This window comes from Lissotriton helveticus, chromosome 3_1 (genome assembly GCF_964261635.1).
Source record: "Lissotriton helveticus chromosome 3_1, aLisHel1.1, whole genome shotgun sequence".
Classification (NCBI taxonomy): domain Eukaryota; kingdom Metazoa; phylum Chordata; class Amphibia; order Caudata; family Salamandridae; genus Lissotriton; species Lissotriton helveticus.
Genome location: NC_136061.1, coordinates 401,492,811 through 401,516,585, shown reverse-complemented (window position 1 = coordinate 401,516,585; position 23,775 = coordinate 401,492,811). Strand labels below are relative to the sequence as shown.

The 23,775-nt window shown below is 46.2% G+C and overlaps 1 protein-coding gene across 2 annotated transcripts in view; it reads right to left on the bottom strand.

Annotated features, from left to right (window-relative positions):
• Nucleotides 1–23,775, bottom strand: part of INPP5K (inositol polyphosphate-5-phosphatase K) — a 408,122-nt gene that overhangs the window by 120,211 nt on the left and 264,136 nt on the right. For both annotated transcript variants that reach the window (XM_078680171.1, XM_078680170.1), the window contains exon 7: nucleotides 17,454–17,565. In XM_078680171.1, the coding sequence (XP_078536297.1) occupies nucleotides 17,454–17,565 (112 nt within the window). The remainder of the gene's footprint in view (nucleotides 1–17,453; nucleotides 17,566–23,775) is intronic.

The following is a 23,775-nucleotide window of genomic DNA, read 5'->3' as shown; positions in this document are numbered from 1 at the left end:
GGCAAAACAAAAGTTAACTTAAACTGCTACTTACTTACTCCTTCCCACGTATTAGGCTTAGGTCAGGTACACCGGGGTAGGCGTATTTAGAAGCACCAGTTGAGTACGTTAGTCAATGTATATAAGTATGTATATATTTTATCTATTTTAAAGTATCTTATGGCTAAGAAACCATATCAATGCTTTTACAGTATTATTTCTTAATCCTCCTTTTACTGTACGCACTTTACTTTACTATGAGTATTGCAATTGTGGCAATTCATTTCTCTTGTATGAGGAAGAAGACTGCTCAATAAATAACAACCTTTTATTGAAAACGCCCGTCTCTCTTTTCTCTGCACTCTGGTGAAACTAAGTATGCACACTTGACTGAGTGAAATAGCGGTCTATTGTTTTCACACTATTCTAGAGAAACACTCTTATTCTGAGGGAGCAAAGTTGTCATGTTATATGGTTGTCAGAAGCTAATCCCTTCTTGTCTATCCAGGGAGGTTAAACTCCTCCTCGTTTATTCGAGAAAGTTTCTAGTGACCTCTGAGCTAGCTGGCAAAAACTTAAGTCTAATATAGTCAGTAGAGACCTAGATAACCCCAGTCCTACGTCTACACTGCTGAATATATTATTCCAATGCGCAGAGCCTATTGGGAATATAGGAAGTACACTACAAAGTCAATAGGTGTCCTACCGCATCGTATCTGGAAGCATCAGGATGCATCGTAATCGGTCGATTGGACTCTCCCGATCCGAGTCAGTCAGAAACCATTCCCAAACCGATTCATTCAGAATGATTTCCTAACCGCATCGGAATTGGGCCATAAGAAGTTGTCTTGAAAAAAAGTGCACTCAGCCCATACCATCAAGTAAGTTAGAGATAATTCTATGAAACATGGATGCTAGAGAGCATAGACAAAAAGGCATACAGTTAAACCTAAACACTTTGCAAGGTCTAATGAAAGATGTCAAGTAATTAGATTCTTCACACAACAATTTTTTTTTGAGGTGAGGGAAAGTGTTGTGAAATATTTCATCAAAAATCGCACAAAGAGGAAGGAAAGGAGAGGTCAAGTACCCAAGCTCCCAAGACTAACGTTATAATCACTGGAGGGTGACTGTTCCTCAAAGGTAGAGAAAGCGGGCCTATTCGGTCGCTAGAAGGACTAGTGAAAGGGGCTCTCTCACAGAAACGGTTGGATGGAAAATTCTCAGGCGGGGAAATTTCTCCTTTTGGAAAAAGTGCCCTCACACACCCAGGCGGGTGTCATGCTTCATCATCGGGCGTTGCTCCTTGTGGGGGTGGCGCTGCAGTCCCCCACGAGCCTCGCAAGAGGGCTCTTTATCGGAGATCTTTTTATGGAGAAACGATGCAGTGGTGAGTGCGGGTGTGTGGCGTGTGGCGAAAGTGATTTAAAAATACTGCACTATTACCCTAAAAAACTTTATTCTGGGGTCCATGTAGTATGGTTAAAAAGGCGACAAGCGAAGACCCCTTGATCTAGGTATCAGAGGAGAGAGTATTTTTCTTCTGCCTTGTTTAAGTGATAGTGGTAGAGGAAGGTGGATCAATTTAGGATGACATGTTTCACGCCTCAAGATGGTCCCTAATGGATCCTTTGGCGTTTTATCAGGACCCTGAAATATGTGAAAAGATTGAAGTGAAGAATAGGGGTCTGAGACGACGACACTCAGTACAACCTATGGTACCTATATTCAGTTATGGTCAGGCGACATTGCCTCCGTAGGGGAACGACCACTTTGGGTTCCTAAATTCAACCTAAAAAAAGAAAAAGAGAAAGCAACACTAATCCTTTAACAAGAAGGTAATCGCATTGACTGGTATCATACACATTAAGCGCGTTGACTCGAATACTACAGTTGTGTCAGAATGAGTATTCTATCAAGATGTGTTTAAAAACTCAGCATACGGGTATATGGGTTTCTTAAAAGGAGAGGCATGCTGGCACATTCATACTTCACTCGTCGAGAACCGGCTAATGCAGTGGCCACACTCACTGCACATCTGTGCCCTTAGTTATATTGTTTGCAGTGATTACTAATGGCATCTCAACACATAAGAGATGTCTAGAAGAGACTGCCATAGTCAGCATGCTGGCGTGCCCATACTTGGTCATCTGTGTCCCCAATCATAGGTGAGAGAAACTCGGTAAAGGCACAATGACACAATGCCGGTAACATCTAAAAGGTGGCGTGGGAGCCGTGATTGGTGGTGCGGTTCATTAAAAGCCAAACTTTCTGAGCATATTCCGATAAAAAGGTACTCCAGTGTGAGTAACGGAGCAGTTCAGAATAGTGTGACATACAACCACTTAGACATACAACATAATCATCCTACCCCAATGAGTAGTAAAGGGTGGCCTCATCGGCGTAGAGCGCGGTATGAAGGAGAGCACTTTTGGGTGATATGGTAAATATGACCACTCAGTGGTTGTGGTAAAAGCAAACCTCTCTCGTGGTGGATGTAGGATGGAAAATATTCACAAAAGCCTCTCCGGATTTGCAGTGTATTACCTGCCATCCGCTGCTCGAATGCCAGTGGGAGACAGACAGTAACCCTGCTTCCGTATTTGAACTGCCCGAACGTCCGCTCGGAGGATTCACCTGATGTGGGGACATGGAGCGTAACCCAACGTGCGCTTCAGAACGTAATTGCGGGCATATTGGGTGTACAGGAGCCACTAAGCCAGATAGGTGGAGTCGGGCAATAGGTGCCACAGTGTTTGGTGATCGTGGAGCGTGACCTAATCTATGCGAGTGGCCGCAATAGCGGCCATATTTAAGGTATGAAGACCTGTAGGGTAACTGGTTCTAGTGCCAAATTATAGGAAATGCTGGAGTGTAACCCTTGGTATGCATGTGGTCTCACTGGCTGCCATATTAAGGGTATACAAACCTAGAAGACAGGTAGTAAAAGTATCAGACAGTCAACCTATTGTGGTGGTGTGTCTATGACATAAATACATGCTGAAACTCCTGATATGTTTTAAAGTGAGGATCACCACTAAGGGCCGGGGATATGTACTGATGGCTAATATACAGAGAATCATGTATAATTCTGAGAGAATCTCTAAAGGGGCTGAAAAGGGTGGTGGATGTTTTTATCATACAGACCGCAGTGGGCCCCCACGTTTAAGAGGTGCCAAAGAGCGGGATCATCTGTCAGCTTATTCTGTAAAGGTGGTAAGATTCCTGATGACAGGGGTGAAAGCCTGAGCTAGACAATATGATCAGTTGATGAATTCTGCCCAGGAGATATCCTAATTCAGGCCTCTGGTGTTGGGCCATAAACAGAACACCCAGCGTTGTTCTTGTGTAAAAAGGGTTCTGGCTGACCAATTGGGATTTGACTCGATAATGGTCCAACATAGGCTATCCGGTGAATGGTGGGTCTCTATGAAAAGAGTGCGCATTCTGGTATTCGTCTTTTTGCATCGGATAGTGCTCCTATGTTCACTGATCCGTACCTTGATAGGTCTAGTGGCCATGCCCACGTAATGAAGGTTGCAAGGGCATGTGATAAGGTACACACAATTTTTAGTGTTGCAATTGGTATGTCTCTTTTGATGCCATGGCCTCTGCAGTCCCAGATCTAAATGTTTGGTTGCTATAGTCAAGTGGCACACAGTACAAGACCCACAGGGGAAATGTCCCTCTTCCGGGGGAGTGCCCAGAGGGTCCGTTGCTTCGTCTGTTGGGGTCGTGGGCGAGTGTGTACCAGCAGATTCCTCATATTCTAGTTGCGTTTAAATGCAAACAGGGGAGTGGGTCGAGGGGAGAAGTTGCCCGTTTTCAATACACCCCAATGTTTCTTTATCACTTTTGTATTCTGTTAGAACTGGGCTTGAATGTGGTGACACATGTTAGAGTAGCTGTTGGTTTCTTGACCCTGAAGGCTGTCTCTGTGATTGTTCCTGGCCCTTTTGTGTGCTAGGGGTATCATTTTTTGCGGGTAATGTCGCTCCACAAGGTTAGATGTAAGGGTAGTTGCTTGATTCGCATACTCGGCCACAGTATTGCAGTTCCTACAGAGATGAAGGAACTGTCCCTGAGGGCCTTGGGGTGGTGGCTTTCGTACAATAGGAGACTGTTACTGTCAGTGGGTTTTCTGTAGTTGGTGGTAAGTATTAACCCATTTTGGATAGAGATCGATAGGTCGATAAAGGGGATGCTGCTGTCTGAGTGCTAGTAAATTTCAGGAATGGGTCAAAAGTATTGACCCAGTCGCAGAAAGCTTCACACCTTTCTGTGTCACCCCTCCAAAAGATCAGAATGTCATCCATGTAGCGACACCACACTGGTAAATTGTCTTGGAAAGCGTTGCTCTCATGTAAGAAGAATTTCCTCTCAAAGGCATCCATTTAAAAGGCAAGCCAGACTACGAGCGAAGGTGCTTCCCATGCTGGTACCTTGTACCTGGTGGTAAAGTTGGGCCTGGAAGGTGAAGAGGTTCTCTTTAAGGGATATGGCTGCACACTCTAAGATGAGAGGCCAGCAGTCAGTTTTATCCAGAGTTGTCTCTAGGACCTTAAGGGTGACATCCTGGGGGATGTTCGTATATAACGCTTCCACGTCCAAGGTAACAAGGAGACTAATTCTGTTAGGATTCGGGAAGGTCTTTATCAGATTCAAGATTTTGGTTGTGTCTCTGAGGTAAGTAGGGGTTTTCATCACAATAGGTCTGAGGAAGAAGTTGCAGAATTTGCTCAGTGGTATGAGGAGGGATTCGATAGCTGAAACTATTGGGCATCTTGGCGCAGGGTTGACTCCTTGGTGTATTTTTGGGAGGGTGTAGTAGTACGAGATCCGTGGTTGATCATTAATGAGGAACTCCGCTTCATGTGAAGTAATCCACCCCTCTGTCTCTGCTTCTGATACCAGGCTCCTCATCTTCATTGTGAGGCATCCAGTCGGGTCGTCCTCGATAGGGAGATAGTAGCGAGTGTTCGTAAATTGTTGTTGGCATTCTTCATTGTATGTGCTCATGTCCTGGATGCCAATAGCACCGCCTTTATCAGCTGGTTTTATCAGGATGGTAGCGTCTCCCGCGAGTCCTTTGAGCCGATCCTTTTCCTGTGTGGACAGGTTGTTGAATGGTCCTTCACTGGTAATAGTGGAGACATCTTTTATAATGGTCTGTTCGATCGTTAGAATCTTGTGATGAGTCATTGCCGCGGGTGGCGTAAACTGTGACTTCTTCCGTAGACCAGTGCCCTCTTCAGGAGTCTCGAGTTTACTCTGGAAAAAAGCCCGGAGCCTTATCTTTCGAAAGAATTGATGAAGTTCTCACCATATTTTCCAAAAGGAGGAATTCCCCCGCCTGAGAATTTTCCATCCAACCGTTTCTGTGAGAGAGCCTCTTTCACTAGTCCTTCTAGCGACCGAATAGGCCTGCTTTCTCAACCTTTGAGGAACAATCACCCTTCAGTGAAATATTTCATACCACCAAGTTAACTAACCATCTCTGTTTGGCTTTCTTTAGCAAACACAAGGAGATGATGGACAGAGCGCTGAAACTTTTCAGACACTCACCCAGTCACAGATTTGTGTTAAATCCATCATCATTCTTTAGCTCACTTTGCCGCCTCAGTTCAGACCAGGCTATATGCAAATCAGTCTTGACCCTGTGCCTCATGGGAACAGTCCAGCTAAAACTGCCAAGCCAGGTCTTCCCTGAGCCTGAAATGAGCATTCTGGGACCGGTTTCGAGGTAACACCCCTCATCTGGCAGGCTAGCGTAAATCCAGTGGCAAAGTGAGCAAGGGACCCACGTCTGGGAATACCCTGCTAACTTATGGCAAACAAAGCAAATACAAGGAGATGATGGATGGAGTGCTGAAACTTTTCACACACTTGCCCCCAGTCACAGAGCTGGGTTCAATCTATCATCATTCTTTAGCTCACTTCGCCACCCCAGTTCAGACCAGGCTAGATGCAAATTAGTCTTGACCCTGTGCCTCATGGGAACAGTCCTGCCCGAACTGCTAAGCCAGGTCTTTCCTGAACCGGAAACAAGCCTCCTCCTTGACCTAAGCGCAGCGTTCGATACGGTCAGCCATGACACTCTGCTGCACCGTATGTCCTGTGCTGGGATCAAGGACAAAGCCTGGCTATGGTTTAAGTCCTTTCTAGAGGACAGATCCTTTAGAGTCTTCGAGGGTGAGTCCATCTCTTCAAGCAGACCTTTGAAGTGTGGAGTCCACCAGGGTTCCTCTCTGAGCCCTGCACTTTTCAATCTATACATGAGGCCACTGGCTGAGGTCGTCCGCCCTTTCGGGATTAAGATCATCTCGTATGCGGACGACACGCAGCTGGTGGTCTCACTGACGCAGGATGATATCCTTCCTGCGTCAGGCGGGCTCAGAGAGTGCCTTGAAGAGGTGAAGACCTGGATGTCCTCTTCATCCCTCAAGTTGAACGGGGACAAGACGGAGCTGATGCTCCTAGGCCCCCCGGATCTTCGACTTCACACTGCCCTATGGCCCCCGTGTCTGGGCCCTCCACCATCTCCCAAAGACAACATTAAGAGCCTCGGAGTTTGGCTGGACAGATCCCTTTCGTTCAACACACAGGTCACGAAACTGTCAGCCACCTGTTTTGGCATCATACGGATGTTAAAGAAAATCTTTCCTGTCCTCCCTATGGAGGCCAAACAGGCGGCTATACAAAGGCTTATACAATCTCGCCTTGATTTTAAGAATGTGCTTTATCTCGGCGCCCCAGATTACATCCTGCGCAGGCTGCAGACAGTACAGAACTGCGCAGCCCGCTTACTGCTGGAGATCCCCCGTAGACACCCAGTAAGGGCCGGACTGGTCAGCCTTCATTGGCTACCAGTTTGCCAAAGAATTCTTTTTAAGGCAATGTGCATTGCCCATCAAGCATTCTGGGACACTGGACCAATCATTACTCGTAACCTAGTCACTCACTACACCCCCAACAGAAGTCTCCGTTCCAGCCAGACCTTTCTAGCCGTGACCCCTAGAATAAAAAGATCTAGGTCTGGCAGTAGGACCTTCGCCCATAATGCCTCCAGGACTTGGAACGCTCTGCCACTTCACCTAAGAGCCAATTCCAACCTTACCTCATTCCGCAAACAACTTAAAACCTTCCTCTTTAACTCACCCATTTAACCCCGTTCCCCTCTGTGCTTCCGGATGGTTCTGGTTATCATTAGCGCTTGGACGCCTCAGGGCAACAATTCGCGCTTTACAAATACAAATACAAATACAAATACAAATCATGGGACCGGTTTCTCTTGACCCTGTGCCTCATGGGAACAGTCCAGACCAAACTGCCAAGCCAGGCCTTTCCTGAACCGGAAACCAGCATCATGGGACCAGTTTCGGGGTAACACCTCTCATCAGCCAGGCTAGTTTCAATCCAGTGGCAAAGTGAGCAAGGGAACCACATATGGGCATACCCTGCCAATTCAGAGAGAACAAATCAAACACAAGGAGATGATGGACGGAGCGCTGAAACTTTTTCAGACACTCACCCCCAGTAACAGGTCTGGGTTGAATCAATCATCATTCTATAGCTCACTTCGCCACCTCAGTTCAGACCCGGCTTTATGCAAATCGGTTTTGACCCTGTGCCTCATGGGAAAAGTCCAGCCCGAACTGCCAAGCCAGGTCTTCCCTGAACCGGAAACAAGCATCCAGGGGCCGGTTTAGGGATAACACATCTTATCAGCCAGGCTAGCACCAATCCAGTGGCAGTTCAGACTGGACTGTTCCCATGATGATAGCGTCAAGACTGATTTGCATATAGCTGGGTCTGAACTGGGGTGGTGAAGTGAGCTAAAGAACGATGATGGATTCAACCCAGATTTGTGACTGGGGGTGAGTGACTGAAAAGGTTTGGCGCTCCGTCCATCATCTCCTTGTGTTTTCCTTGGCTTTCTTTAGGCCATCTTTGTTTTTTTGGCAATCTGTTCCTTGATGTTGAGATTTCTGTCTGGGGTGAATAGAAGTGACTTGACGGACAAGTTACTTACCTTCGGTAACGCCTTATCCGGTAGAAACATGATCTAGCCTTTGAACTTCCAGGCGTCAGTCTGGATCTGGAAGATTTGTCTTAGCAGTACCCTTGCGCGTTGGTCGACCGCAAGTGATGTCATCGGCGTCGTGTTTGTTGTCCCCATCGTCAAAAAAACGCCACGCCGGCACGCTGACGTCAGTACTTTTCATGACTTTCGAGGCCAGAAGCACAAAGCCATGAAGTAACTCACCGTGGTGTGTTAAAAAACAAACAGCTAGGACCCTGAAGGGGAAAAGCACTGAAACTAAAACCAATTCCACAGTGAAGGGAGGATGGATGTGTCGGTATGGAAGCTGCCGCTAGATCATGTCTCTACCAGATAAAGTGTTACAGAAGGTAAGTAACTTGTCCATCTGATAGAAACATCTAGTCTCAGATTCCTCACCTTTTAACAGATACCCAGGCAATACCATCCATCAAGGTGGAACAATAACGCTCTTTTTTGGGTCCAGAAGATAGAGACGTTCCTCTTCCTTGGAAGGGTGCGGGAGTGCATAGAGAGTGGGTAGAGTAACAGACTGCTTTATGTGAAACAGTGTTACCACCTTAGGCAGAAAAGATGCTGTTGTGCGGAAAAATCGTCAAGTAAGGAGGCAGTGAAGACAGTGCCTGTCAGAGGTTATTGCCACCCAAAAAACATGTTTTGATGGTGAGCAACCGCAAAGGGCAATTGTGCAGCGGCTCAAACGGTGGACCCATCTGAAAGGTGAGAACACCATTAAGGTCCCATTGTGGCATAATAAAAGGTGAAGGAGGAAACACGTGGGTTAACCCCTTTACGAATCTCTACACCAGAGGTGATTTGAAAAGAGAAGGCTCATCAGGCAGTCGAAGAAAAGAGGAAACGGCCGAAAGATAACCCTTCAGTGTGCCTAGAGCAGAGCCCTGCTGGGCCAAGGAAATTATAAACAGAAGGACTTCAGATAAAGGAGCAGACGGGGGTCAATAGACCGGTATGTACAATATTTACAAAATGTGTTGCATCAGCAGGAGTATACCGATTTTGTGGAGGAATGCCTGGCTGCCAAAATAACCTGACTGACTTCGGGAGGGAGTACGAAAGCTGTCAACTATCGCCGCTCAATCTCCATGCAAGGAGGTGGAGAGTGGACAGGCTCGGTGGAGAATCCTCCCCTGCTGCTGCAACAGAAGTTCCTCCCGAAGGAGGATCGATGTTCATGTCTAGAAGCTCGGGATACCAAAACTCTACATGCCCAGTCTAGAGCTACAAGAATGACTTGTGTCTGGTCGCTCCTGATCTCCTTGAGCACTCTGGGTACAAGTGGTATGGGTGGAAAGGCATATAGAAGGCCCAAGCTCCACTCATGGAGAAAAGCGTCGCCGAGAGAGAGCCGCCTTGGAAACTCCAACGCGCAAAACTGCTGACGTTGTTTGTTTTCTCCAGAGGTGAACAGATCTAACTAAGGCTTTCCCCACTGCTGAAAGAGACCATGTGCCACCTCCTGATGGAGACGCCGCAAGGCACCTTCGGCTGAGACCGTACACCCTTGTGTTCAGAGAACCAGCCAGGTGTTGAAGCACAAGGGAAATGCCCTGTTATTCCTGCCAAGTCCAGAGACGCAGGGCCTCTTGACAAAGAGTCCATGACCCCACCCCACCCAGTATGTTGTAGTACCAAATGACGGTAGTGTTGTCCATGAACACCTGTAAGAGCCTTCCCTTTATTGACGGCAAGGGTTTCTGTGCCAGCCGGATAGCCCGAAGCTCCAACAGATTGATATGGAGCTTGGCTTCCGCCGGAGTCCAGAGTCCTCGGATCTCCACTTCTCTCAGATGGCCATTTCATCCCAGAAGAGACGCATCCGTCACTACAGTGAGATCTAGGTGGGGAAGGTGGAGGGGTCTGCCCTTGAACCAAGTTAGCCACCACTGCTGGTCTCTCGCAGTGCCGTGTAAAATCTGAACCAGTCCGGTAAGATTTCCTTGATGCTGTGCCCACTGGAACTTCAGGTACCACTGCAGAGCCTGCATGTGCCACCGTGCATGGGTCACTAGCAGGATGCAGGAGGCCATGAGTCCCAACAGCCTCAGAGTCATTCTCACCGAAATCCAGGATAGAGGCTGAAACATTGCTATCATAGCCTGAATATCCTGGACTCGCCGTTCGGAAGGATAGGCCCGAAACTGCACCATGGCCAGAACAGCTCCAATGAAAGGGAACATCTGAGAGGGTCAGGTGTGACTTCGGCACATTGATAGTGAACCCCAGCGAATGCAGGAGGCTCGCTGTAGTCTGGAGGTGGGAGACAACTGTTTGGGGCAAGCCAGCCTTCAACAAAAAGTCATCGAGATAGGGGAAGACTGGAGCTCCTGATGTCAGCAGATGGGCAGCGACCACCACCATTACCTTTGTGAACACCCAAGGAGCACTGCTGAGACCAAAGTGGAGCATTGCAAATTGAAAGTGCTTGTGGGCCACTGTAAACCGCAGATAGCGACAATGGGCAGGCAGGCTAGGGATATAAAAATAATCGTCTTTCCTGGGTCCAAGGCAAACAGAACCTGAGCTATGGTGAGCATCTTGAACTTCTCATTATTGAGGAAGTAATTGAGGGCTCTGAGATCTAGGACAGGTCGAAGGCGTCCATCATTTTTTGGGACTTGAAAGTAGCAGGAATAACAACCACAGCCCGCTTCTGGCCTGGGAACCCTCTCTATAGCTCCCTTGGCCAAGAGAGTCTGGACTTCCTCGCAGAGTAGGGCAAGGTGATCCTACGTCAGCCGATCGTATACTGGAGGCATGGATAGAGGGGTAGTCTTAAAGGGAAGGGAATAACCCCTTCGGACTATTTGCAACACCCACCTGTCCGATGTGATATCCTGCCAGTGGTGGAGATGATGGCATACTCTGCTACCAACTGGCTGTAGATTATCCTTGAGGATGAAACTAGGAAAGTTTTGTGGTGGAGGAGGTGGTTTTGGCTTGGCTCGACCTCTGGCCTCCCGACCCATGGGGTCGGGGTGAACCGTATCCATGGCCCCGCAGAGTCTGCTGAGGTTGCGGGCCCTCTGGCTGGAAAAGGCTTGGAGTGGTTGATAGCCCCTCTGTAGCCACGAAAGGAGCAAAAAGTTGATGCCGGCAGGGAGGCTGTGGTGAGGCCCAAGGACTAGGCTGTGGTCCGCGAGTACTTGAAGTGCTCAAGGGTGGCATCTGCCTTGTATCCGAAGAGACAGGAGTGATCGAAGGGCATGCCCATGAGTTTAGTGTGGAAATTCCCCGAGAAGCCAGACATTCTCAGCCAGGTGTTGGTAAGGACAGCCACCGTTGTAGCAATTGCTCTGCCCAGCAAGTCTGTCGTGTCCAAGCCACATCTGATGGCGAACTTTGCTGTGTCTCTCCAGTCAGAAATAACTTGGGAGAGTAGAGCTCGGTCCTCACCGACCACAATGCAAGACTGGTGGAAGAAAACATTCTCCAGTCTCTCTCGGATTCAATGTCCGGAGCTGCAGAAAGTAACGTGCCACGGGAAGTGGAAGCTTGGGTGGCGAGGGAAAGTGGGTCGCCCAGTGTAGGGTGATGGCGCGGGTACTCGTCCTTTTCACAGGGGCCCCTCTGCTGAGTTTGGGCCAGGTACCCAGGAGAACGTTCATCAATGTATTTTTAAAAGGCAGCAAGGGTTCTGAGCTGGAGACGCAGCTCTATGCACCACCATGGAAAATTATGCCCCCTCCTCGGTAGCCAGGGTGGTTGGGGGATGTCCAAACCACTGGCATTACCCAATTCCTCATACCAGTCCATCACTTGTGACTGCTGGATTTCTAAGGGATCCTGCTCCTCCTCCCAGTCCTCTTCATCCATCCGCAACTCTTCAGAAAAGGGCAGGCTGAAAGACTTCGTGCCTTACAGCTCTGGTCTCGGCGTCAAGAGATGCCTGACAGGTTTCGTGTCATGGGGTATGAGGAGTGGGGAGGCACCGCAGGTGGGCAGGGTGACCTCGGCGCTGGACGCGGCGCCGGGAAAGGTCACTGTGGAGGTGCAACCACTCAGAGGCCCTGGCATCAGGGCCGGAGTTTCAGGAGTGGAGCCTATGAGGACTCCTCCATTACCTGAGCCTGCGGGCCCAAAGGTGCATTGGCACTGGCTGGCTGCCCAAATACAGCGCACATGGCGTAAAACTCTTTGAGCTGGGCGGGGGTCGCTCCTGGACACAGAAGGGGAGGGAAACGCAAAGCGGACCCAGGCACCCGCTCCGAACGCCGAGGTTCCTCTGCCGAGTCATACGAGGCGGGGTGTAGTCAAAGCATGCTTCAACTTCTTGTGCTTTTTGTGGTGCTTCTTAACTGACTTCGACGATTTCGATGAAGAAGACTTCGAGACCGACAAGGCGACCTCAGCGGTGCCGGACGATGGACTTTAGGCACCGCTCCCTCAAAGATTTTGGCGCCATGGCCCGGCTGTCAGAGCCCGAATTGAGTCATGGTCGTGCTCCAGGCACCAAAGACACACTAAGTGAGGGTCCGTGACCGACATGGCACAGTGACAGGGGCCACATGGCTTGAACCCCAAGGTCTTCTTCAATGACATCCTACACACCAAAAGGAGTCGACATAAAGTTGAAAAAGTCTGTCAAAAATTGACAGGGGGTAGCTCTCCTCAACAGATCGGCGCTGGTTGGCGCGGAAAGAAAAGAACTGACGTCAGCTTGCCAGGGTGGCGGTTATATTGACGATGCGGACATCATGACGATGACAAACACAACGCCGACCAACGCCACCTACAGGCGCACAGGGGTACAGCTAAGAAAAATCTTCCAGGTCCAGCCTGATGTCTGGAAGTTCAAATGTAAGAAATCTGCGGCTAGATGTCTCTATCAGATATCTGTTGATATTTTGGTTTCAAAGCGGTCAAGGTACATGTCACTGAGCTATATTTGTACTGTATCTTGTTTATTTTTCTTGGCAAATAACAGGAATTCTGTCTTGGTTGGGATGAGCTTTGTAAAGTGTCTTTTCTTACAGCAATGTTTATAATAACATTTCATTGTGGGACACTCCTTGTAGATGGCCATGTGCCCAGGGTTACCCAACCTATTACAAACCTGCTTGAAGTTTGAGAATACTTTAAGATTGCTGTCTACACTATCAACATAAGTAGTTGAGGAACGTAATGTGTGCACTTCAGGCATGCATGCAAAGGATCCAAAATGTTTGGCAATCGTTAACACAACTTATAATAATGGGTTGACTTTGAGCCATAGTTCCTCTCTATCACTTTTACATCTTAATATGAACTGGTCATAAACTTTCTTGTCACTAATATCACCAACATTAGAGGTAGAGGAGAGCTTTTAAAGAGGTGTGACATATTTGTCTACAATCTCATCCTAATTTTGAGTAAGCCAAAATGGTATCTCTCTTACGCTGTTTAAAAGTTAGGTTTCAGAGTAAATAGGTACATTTTCAAAAATGTCCTACCCTTCGGACACTAGACAATGCATCCACATACAATTTTTTTTCTGCCATCAAAGTCGTGGAACATATCAAATAGTTAGTAAAAAACATTTTCCGTTTTGGACACTTTAAAGCAGGCTCTCCTTGAAATGGTATAAAAAACGGTGGGGTAATATTTTGCACATTGATTTTGTTTGCAAATTCATAACACAGTTACATAAAAACAAGATAAAACAGCCCCAAAATATAACACATAGAACAAATTACAAATAGAGATAGGAGAACAAGTTTTCGAACGACGGGTATTCAATTTGATACTAGAGAACCCTATGTGGAAGCAATTGTTCAATAAGAACTGTACATTTCAGTACATTCAGCACGCCTTTACGTGGCACCACAAACTACTAAAAGGGCGTTGAGGCATAAAGCAGAGACACGACATGGTTTACCCTTTACACTTAGCATGACTGCAGTATCCGGACGTGTTACACCAGTAGTTATTAATTGTTTGACTTCTATGGACTCCAAACTAATCATTACTGGAATCCGGATACACCTGATGAGTTAATCCTAGAACCCAGGGACCCCAAATGAGACATTATTGGAATCCAGGAATCCTGGTGTATGCAATTTATATGATTTGAATCTCAAAATAATATACAATGATAAAGAAACAAGCATTCATCAAACTAATACACAAATGATTAAATACTTCATTTAATTCACAAAGAAATATACTTTTATTTTATTATTTAATGGGAAGGTTGGAGCTTGTTTAAATTCAATTGAAGTCAAATTGATGCGCTTGGCAACTGCATGGCTTTTCTTTCACCTGTCCTGGAAGGGGTGAAGTGGAAAAATCCAGACTGGGTTTATTGAGCTTGTGGCATTACTTGGACTTAGGCTTATCCAAAGACCTGGATGAAGCTCAGGACTAGGCTCAGGAACTACACCATAATTTGGAGAAGGAATGGTCCACAGACTTGAAGCAGGATTACTGTCTCAAGCATGACCTTTTCCTATAGTCCGCAACACAGAGTTTTGCTGACCACTCCTGGATCGCCTTTGGGTTTGTCAGATCACTTTGTTACACAGTTTCCAATCGTGACCAGAATGTAAGAACCGCGAACAAAATGTGTGCGGTTCCATGACCAGCATGTGCTTTCTGCAGTTCCTGCACGATTCAAAACCAAGGGGAAACTTGCTCACTGGCACAAAGTCTATCTTTGAAATGACAACTGCATGGAGCAGCGAGAGGCACAGATTACGCGGCATTCAAACCCTTGAGGAAAGTGTTACTACGGAGGGATGCTCCCACTAGTACTCCATTTTGAGCAACCGTACTGATGGAACTTGTAATACATGAGTGTCTCTATACAGAAATTGACAAGCTAGGTCATTATATGTATGAACACTTATCACGTCAAATCACGCACATTCCCTTGAAGATTTAGTTATTTACCAGGAAAGGGAGTGACTCAGATCTGGGATCGCTAGTCCTGAGGCAGGCCAAAACAAACCCTTGAGGAAAGTGTTACTACAGAGGGATGCTCCCACTAGTACTCCATTTTGAGCAACCGTACTGATGGAACTTGTAACACATGAGTGTCTCTACACAGAAATTGACAAGCTAGGTCATTATATGTAGGAACACTTATCATGTCAAATCACGCACATTCCCTTGAAGATTTGGTTATTTACCAGGAAAGGGATTGACTCAGATCTGAGATCGCTAGTCCTGAGGAAGGCCAAAACAACCCATTATGGGCCAAGTAAAAGGCCAAAACATGTTGACATAGAAGCAGTACAGGAGAGGAAGGGGGCCCTAATACTCCCTAGACCATCTCTGTCTCTTTATCTTTTAATTCTATCCAGGGAACCCAGAAATAAAATTTGATGCAGGGTATCGCTGAGTTAGTTTTAGACTTTTTCTTTCATTGTCCATTTGTTTACTGCACGGATCCCAACACATTTATGTTTGTTATGTCCTCCCCTCCGTTTGCTCCATCCCAGGAGTTGGTCTGCGCAGGCATGATGTAGCAGCCCTATGATGAAGCATGTCACTACCTAGTGGGCGAGGGCAGTTTTTTGATAAACCTCAAATTTTCTCAAAGTGTTGCAAAGAGACAGGTGATACCTTTGGCAACCTATCTCTCCTTTCTTTTCCTCGTTTTGGTGTTAATGTATCTTTGAAATTAGGCAACCATAGCTGAAAGCAAAGCTCTGCAGCTACACAAAAAGAAAGGAACTGCAGCTGCCAGCCATCACTTCAGAGGTGGCGGGAGGCATTGCAAAGTCTGGTGGATCCAGTAGAGTGCTTGGAATTATTCTAGGGAGGTGGAATCTGCGGTAAGAAGTATCCATCAGAAACATCCTGTCTCAAGCACAAGTTTCATAAACACAATCAGTCAGTGAGTGAGTCTGTACAACACAGAAGACTCCCTGCAGATTGCCTTCATGTTCCATGGTCATAACCTCCTTGTTCTCTATTCAAGCGTCCTTGCCCAAAACCTTTACCGATCTGGTAGGCTGGGGGACAATACAACTGCCTTCGAATTGCCTTCCACGCTTAAGTAATCTCCCTCAATTTGTACTGAAACCCATTCTCCCACCCCCCTTTTTGTGTACTTTTGGGGGCAGCCTACCAACTAAAGATACCTGACCAAGGCTGCCTGAGTACAGCAGACAAACCATCTTGATCAGTTTAGATAAGCCTTATCTTTACCTCCTTGGCAGAAAAACACAGGAAAAAAGATTAAATAATAGGAAGATGAATTTCCTTCTGAGTAAAGGATGGGGTTTGAATTGTGAAATAGCACTTGTACATAAAAGTCTGAGAACCAGCTCAGAGATGATGTATACTAAGTACATTAAGCATACGCTAGTAAACACAATGTCATGTGACAATTTTGTAAAGCACTGCATTCACCAATACTGCAGGCTTTTGGTGTTTTAGGATCTCATGGGCAGCCTCATATTTGAGACTGCTAGTTTACCCAATGAATATCTCCTAACAAGAGAAGGCACTAAACATTCTCATGGCCCTAGTCAGTTGCTAAAAGAACTGCTGATCTCATGAAGCCAACAAATAACTTAACAAAAGGCTGCAGACCATTCAGAACTTGGCAGCCAGAATCACTCTCTACCACCCTCGCTGCACTCACATCAGACTACACCAAAAGGAGCCACTGGCTTCCCTATTAACAAACTAGCTCTATTCAAACTTCTTACCCATGCTTTTTCAAAGCATTACATTACACTGGCCCAGCATACATCAACAATTGCATCTGCTTTCACAAACCTTTTAGACACCTCTGCTCGTCCTTACTCCTACTTGAACAAATACCGTTCATATGGGAAACCAGACCTGATGGTAGAGTCTTCTCCTACATCACTCCTAAAGTGTGGAACAACCTCCAGCTGCACATAAGAGCCTCCTCCTCACTTCACAAAATTCAGCAAGAAGCTTCACTTGCCCTTCAAGCAGTCACACTTGACCCTAGGTGTGGATAGACTCGCACCTCCTCAGTACCAGGATAGCCTCCCAAGTGATAGTGTACTCTACAAATTTGCATAACATAGCATAGTATAATATAGCATAACATAGCACAACATAGCACAACATTTCTAGGCTCCTCCCTAAGATGTATCCTGTTAAATAATTACATGCATTGTAAACAAGACCATACCTTCTTCCAGTTCTCAAATATCTGTTCCATAACCTCTTTTTATTATCCCCTGGATTGATTGTACTCAAGATGCAACACACCCTTACATATCTTCAGACCAGAGAAAGGTTTTCAACATAGACACTTACAATCTCTCTTTTCACAAATTAGCTCTGAATGTAAATCTTTTCGAAAGAGACTTGTTCTTTCACACTATGAAGTCTGGCTTTTCGGTTTAAAGCCTCTAGATGGCTATGTAACAAGCACTTCACTCAGCGCTGGCAGAATAGATTCAATAAGAAAGTGGTTTTGTAATACCTGATCTTTGTCCCATAGCAAGCTGTACCTATCACTGGTAATGGCTTCACGGACAAAGTGCATCCCAAAATCTGCAATACGGAAATTCAGATCTCCGAACCAGACGACAAGCCTATTTTAGAAATCAGAAAAATGAAATTCAGTGAGGTTTACCAGTAACAACGGAGTGTCTTTTGTTTTTGCGTGTTCATTGAGATTACAACAATGTATCACTTAAATCAGAATAATGTAACAGTTACACAGAGATATGATGAGAAGAGTCATCTGTCTAAAAATAAGTACCTCCAAGCACAAAAATCAGCCATCCATTTACAGAGATAGTAACTATTCACATGACATGGAGATCAAATATCTACATATCCAAATAGACAACCTATCCATGCAAAGAGCAAGCCATCTGCGAACAAGCAGGCACTGGCCACCCACATGCAGATAACGATCAGGCTTTTCAACGGGAACCAGGCATCAGCATACAGAGGTTAGCTATACGAGTGAGGGAAAAAAAGACATTCAAAAACGGAGAATAGCCATTCACATGAACACAAACAACCTACATTTGCACTAAGTCTGGGCGATGAACTCCGCTCTGTTATACCTAGCTCACCTAGTTCTATGTGGAGCAGAGTTTTTTCCCTTGCTCGCGTTCGTCAACGTCAAGTTGGTGAGCGCGAGCGAGGAACATCCACCTCCGGCAAGATTTTTCATTGTTCGCGAGTGTCAACATCAAGTTGGCTAGCGCGAACATGGAAAATCAACCTCCCGGTGAGAATTCTTAAAGCAGGCGGTCAGATTTCTCATTGCGAGTGGTCGCATATGCTCCCGACGGCTCGCGTTGAGAAACTGTCCGTTTGCGTTGAGAAAGCTGCCGCTCGACTCTACTCGAGCGGCAAAAAGGAAGCAGTGCCCGCTTGTGCTGTGCATGGTGCAGTTCGCGATTAGAGATCAGTGCAGACAAGCACCTGGCACTGAAAATCACAGCGAACAGCATTTATCCAACACACTCCACCACTTGCGGAGCTCCGCGTAGTGCGGCAGAATTTTGTTTTTGCTCTTTGCGGAGTTCCACGTAGCAGACCTCCTCACAGGCTTAGTTTGCATAGCTAATCTTCCACTCCATATAAGGATGGGCTGGTTATACCTTTTCGGAAGATACCTCATCTTGAACCCGAAGTTATGGCTAACTTCCGTTCAAACAACAACCAGCGTATATTAACCAAGGAAATTGAAAAGACGTTAGCTGGTCTAAAACAGGATTTTCTCAAATGCTATTGTTGTCTCGACGCTTTACAGTTTGTATTTAGAACTCTGCAGGGGACTGAAAGAGCACTATTAGGTTTATGGACTGATGTTCTGAATTTTATTAATGATGGGCGAGCAGCAGTTATGAAGTTGGATTTCTCAACTGTTCTTAAAACTATCGACCATGTAATACGACTGAATAGGTTCTCCACAATGTTAATTGACTGCACATGGCTAGAAACTGGTTTCATTCCTTTCAGGTGGGAAAACATTTGCTAGTCAGTCAGTCAATAATATTTTATTTGACAATTCAAGACCACATATAGTCAAAAACCAGGCATGTTAAAAAAAGTAAAAATGTATCAATACAGATACAGTCCATCCATCAAAATATAATATCACAATACAATCATTAAAACTGTTAAAGTAGCATAACAATTGTCACAGGGACACAGTTTCAAATCTCCTAGCTTGTGAAACCCTTTAAGGACGGCTAAAAACCAATGGATTATATTAAGCCTGAACCTGGTCAATTGAAAACAATGATGTGCATTTTTACAATCGTCAAATATGGATCTCCCTGAAAGCAAGTTGTCAATAAAATGTAATGTGTCACCATTGGTTTAAGAAGTGCCCTTTTGCCTCTTTCACACGGTCACCTAGATAGAAACATATTTTGCAGGTCCAGCAATTCCCTGAAACAATTGAAATGAGGTCCCTTTCTGTCTGAGGGGTCAAATATCACCTCTTCGGTGCCACACGATTCTCCCCTCTCATCCATGCTATTTAACATCTATTTGGCTACTCTTTTTCCAATCATTCTGGGAAAAAGCAATACAGATGACACTCCTACACATATCTCAAGATCTGCACCTTTACATGCCTGTCTTCATTCTGTTAATCCCTTGATTACTGGGGTGTCCGAGCACCGTGTGTCAGATACTTTTTGCATTGAATACTTATACGAACCTAATGCAAAGATTTTAGGTGCACTTTCTCTAAGGGATAAATATATATATATATATATATATATATATATATATATATATATATATATATATATAATGGCGCCAGTAGGTAGTTATAGTTAGGACCTATTTTCCATAGGAAATCCGCAACATTCTATTTGGAATAACTTTGGCGCCGGTAGACGAATCTTCGCAACATTTTCAAAACTAATGGCCAGCTCTGGTCCGCTCCTATCCTGAAAGTCTCAGGGTGATTGGTGAAGCAGGGGCTGAGAAAAGAGGGGGGGTCTCAAAACTGGTTTTCCCCATGCAATTTTCCATAGGAACCGTTCATCGCAGCTACAGCCCGAATTGCTGAACGAAATTACACCAAATTTGGCAAAGAGGTAGTCCTTAGTTCAGACTCGTGCCTTTTGCTTAAATGGTGTAAATCTGTTCAGTAGTTCCTGAGGAAATGCCATTTAAAAGTACATAAATATCTATGGCCGTGCAGGATCCGCCCATTCTGAGCGCACCCTAAGCGCACCATCCCGTTTGCCCGCTGAATGCTAATTGGCTGTCAAGTGGTTGTCATCATTCGAAAGCAGGACGTGTTGGCAGCCATTTTGTGCCTCGGCAGATGCCAGGCTGAAGAAATTACTGGAATAATTGTGCAAAATGTATAAAGGGGGCAGGGTAGAAATACCCTGACCCTCTATACCTGCTTAGAGGGTTCTACAAGGACTCCCAGGGCCCAAAATACAATTTTCTTTTTTTTTTTACTGCAAAGTACGCGCAGGGTGCGCGGATTCTGCCGTAAAAAAATAAATAAATATAACGGAGCTTCCTTGCCAAATCCCGGGGGCAAATTATTAAAATGTATGGGGGGCCCAGAGGGGCCCAGGGGACCGCCACCCCCCGGGGCTACAAATAAATGGTTGGGGGGGCTCCAAGGCCCCCCAGCAAAATCTGTGGGTGCGGGGGCTCAAGGAAACCACCACCCCCGGGGCTTTGTGTATTATTGGAGGGGGGCTGTGCGGCCCCTCTCCTGGAGCCTTGTTATGTCCCTGGGGACCGCCACCCCACAGGGACCGCTCCTGCAGTATCCCGGGGTGCCCAGCCCCGGGCCACTGCTGTTTGCTATGGAAGGGCGGGAGCGGAGGCTTCCGCCCTCCCATAGAAAACTTGGTTTGGATTTTGAAAGAGAGAGCAGGGAAACCTGCTCACTCTTTCAAAATCCAAACCAGATTGCTTTTCCACACGGGGAGCTGAATGTTAGCAGCTCCCCATGTGGAAAAGCAATGCCGGCTCCCGAAGGACGCGTTGAGCCGGTTGGGACCATTGGGCATTGGGGCTCTCCCCACGGTCCCCAACGTTTTATATAATGTCCCGGGGGATGGGGTCCCTGGGGAAATAAGAAATGTATTTATTTATTTATTTATAATTGCATTTGTTGAGCGCACAGCTACCCGGAGGTTTCCCGGCGCTAGAGCAAACTGAACGGAGAAAGGAAGGGAGAATCATAAAATCAAATTAGTTGTTAAAAAGCCAAGTTTTTATTCCCTTACGGAATTTCAGAAAACACAATTCAGTGCGCAAAGATTGAGGAAGAGAATTCCATAAAGATGGGGCTAACAGGGAAAACGAACGTCCTCCCATCTTGGCTCTGTTGATGCGCGGAATCTTAAATTTATTCTGCGTCGAAGACCTAAGTGTGCGGGGGGGGATGTATTGCTGCACCAGAGCAGAGAGATAGCAAGGGGCTCTACCAGTCATAATTTTGTGCATATAACAGAGTGCTTTGAAGTTAACTCTGCTTTCAATCCGCAACCAGTGCAGATTCCGCATATGGTGAGCGACCGAGGATCGGGCAGGAAGGTGACAGATCAAGCGGACAGCCATATTCTGTACCACCTGGTACTTCCTGATTACCTCTTTGGCAGCACCTAGGAGCAGGATGTTCCCATAGTCCAGGCGTGAGATGACAAGAGCCTGGACTACGGTCCTCAAGGTGTCCGCAGGTAACATCCAGGTGATCTTTCTCAGCCACCTGATGATGGTAGTACAGGTGGCTGAGACTTTCACAGCGTGTTGTTTGAAAGTGAGTTGGTTGTCGAAGGTTACACCAAGATTGCGGGCAGACACAGATTGAACGGGAAGAGGACCCATCTCTGGAGGCCAATGGTGTGGGCCCCAGAGAGAAGTGTCTGGGCCAAACAGGAGCAGCTCTGTTTTATCCCCGTTCAATTTTAGTTTGTGCTTCAACATCCAGTCCGATATGTGTTTCAATCCAACTTGCAGAGAGGAAGAGGGGAGATTTTTATTGGCGGAGAGAGAGTAGATGACTTGAGTGTCATCAGCGTAGGAATAAATTGTGAGGCCAGCTTGTTCCGCCAGGAAAGCAAGCGGCCTCACGTACAGGTTGAAAAAGAGGGGACTAAGAATAGACCCCTGAGGGACACCGTGAGGGGAAGGGAGAGTAGATGAGACAGATGTGGAGGAAAAAACTTGAAAAGTGCGCTCCAAAAGAAAATTGGCAATCCAGGCCAGGGCGGTACCACCGACACCAACTGCCTCCAGGGTGGATAATAGGATGGAATGGGAGACGGTGTCAAAAGCGGCACTCAAGTCAAGCAGAATGAGTGCCACCGTCTCACCATTATCCACTTGGCGTCTGATGGTTTCTGACACACCAAGGAGAGTTGTTTCCGTGGAAAAACCAGCCCTGAACCCGGATTGAGAACCATGAAGAAAATTGGTGGATTCAACAAAGGAAGACAACAAAGAATTAACATGCTTCTCCAAAATCTTGGAAAAGCAAGGAAGCAAAGAAATAGGGCGAAAATTGGAAGGATTATTGGGGTCTGCGTTAGCCTTTTTTAGTAATGGTACCACCATTGCGTGCTTCCATTCATTTGGGACAATTGCTTCTGTGAGGGAAGCGTTCAGGACGTCCAAAATAATGTGGAGTGGGGCTGGGTCAAGGGAGTTCAGAACTTGAGGGGCAAAGGGTCAAGGGGGGAACCAGATTTGATGTCCTGAAGATACTTTTTTAGAAGCACGGGGGAAATAAGATCCCAAGCGTGAAGTGGGGTGGTAGTAAGCAACGAGCAAGGGGTAATAGCCGAAGGGAAGTTGCACGGGGTAAGAGCAACGTGAGTTGAGTTGAAATTCGCATAGATTTTATTAATTTTTACACAAAAGAAGTCGGCTAGAGCGTTACACTGGGCCGTGTCTAGGCAGGGATCCTTGGGAACAGAGGACGCACCTGAGAGCTCCTTGACTATTTTAAACAAGGCCTTAGGTCTATTTTGAGCTGTGAGTATGGTACTGTTGGCAAAGTTAGCTCTAGCGGTATCACATGCCGCATGATAGATTTTAAGAGCTGACCTATAATTTGCTTTATGCTCAGGGTTATAATTTGACCGCCAAATTCGTTCCAATTTTTTGCAGTTAGATTTTTCAGAACGGAGGGAATCATTAAACCAGGGTGCCGGAGGGTAATGAATTTGAGATTTGTTTTTTTGTGTAGGGAGACATGAGTCTAAAGCAGTAGTTAGCCATGATGTAACCACCGGTAACTCTTTGATAGTCAAGTTGGAAACCGAGGGTTTGGAACTGACAAGAAGAGAGTTTAATTTGTTTAGATCTAAGCGCTTCCAGTTCCTGCTAGCTTTGTGAGGGGGGTCAGGCCTAAACGGAACAGCTTCACACGTTTTGATCGAGAAATTAACAATAAAATGATCAGACCAGAGGACAGGGATAGAGGATTGATAGGAAATGCCAATCAAGTTGGAGATGATAGGATCTAGAAGATTACCGGCCTTATGAGTAGGGTCGGAGTTAAAGAGGTGCAGATCCAAGGCTTCAAGATCCGGAATAAGTCGTTTCGCAATGGCACAAGAAACAGAATTAAAATGGATATTCAAATCCCCAACAATGGTGAAGTTGATAGATTGTGCTAAGAAAGGGGCGATGAGATCAGGAAATGAAGCGGCCCAGCAGCTAGCTGAACCTGGCGGGCGGTAAATCAGGGTGCCAGTTAGGGTGAACTGAGGAGAAAGAGTTAATTTAAATAGGCCAGCTTCACAGTCTGGAAAATCTAAATCTTCCCATTTACAAGAGAATGCTCTCTT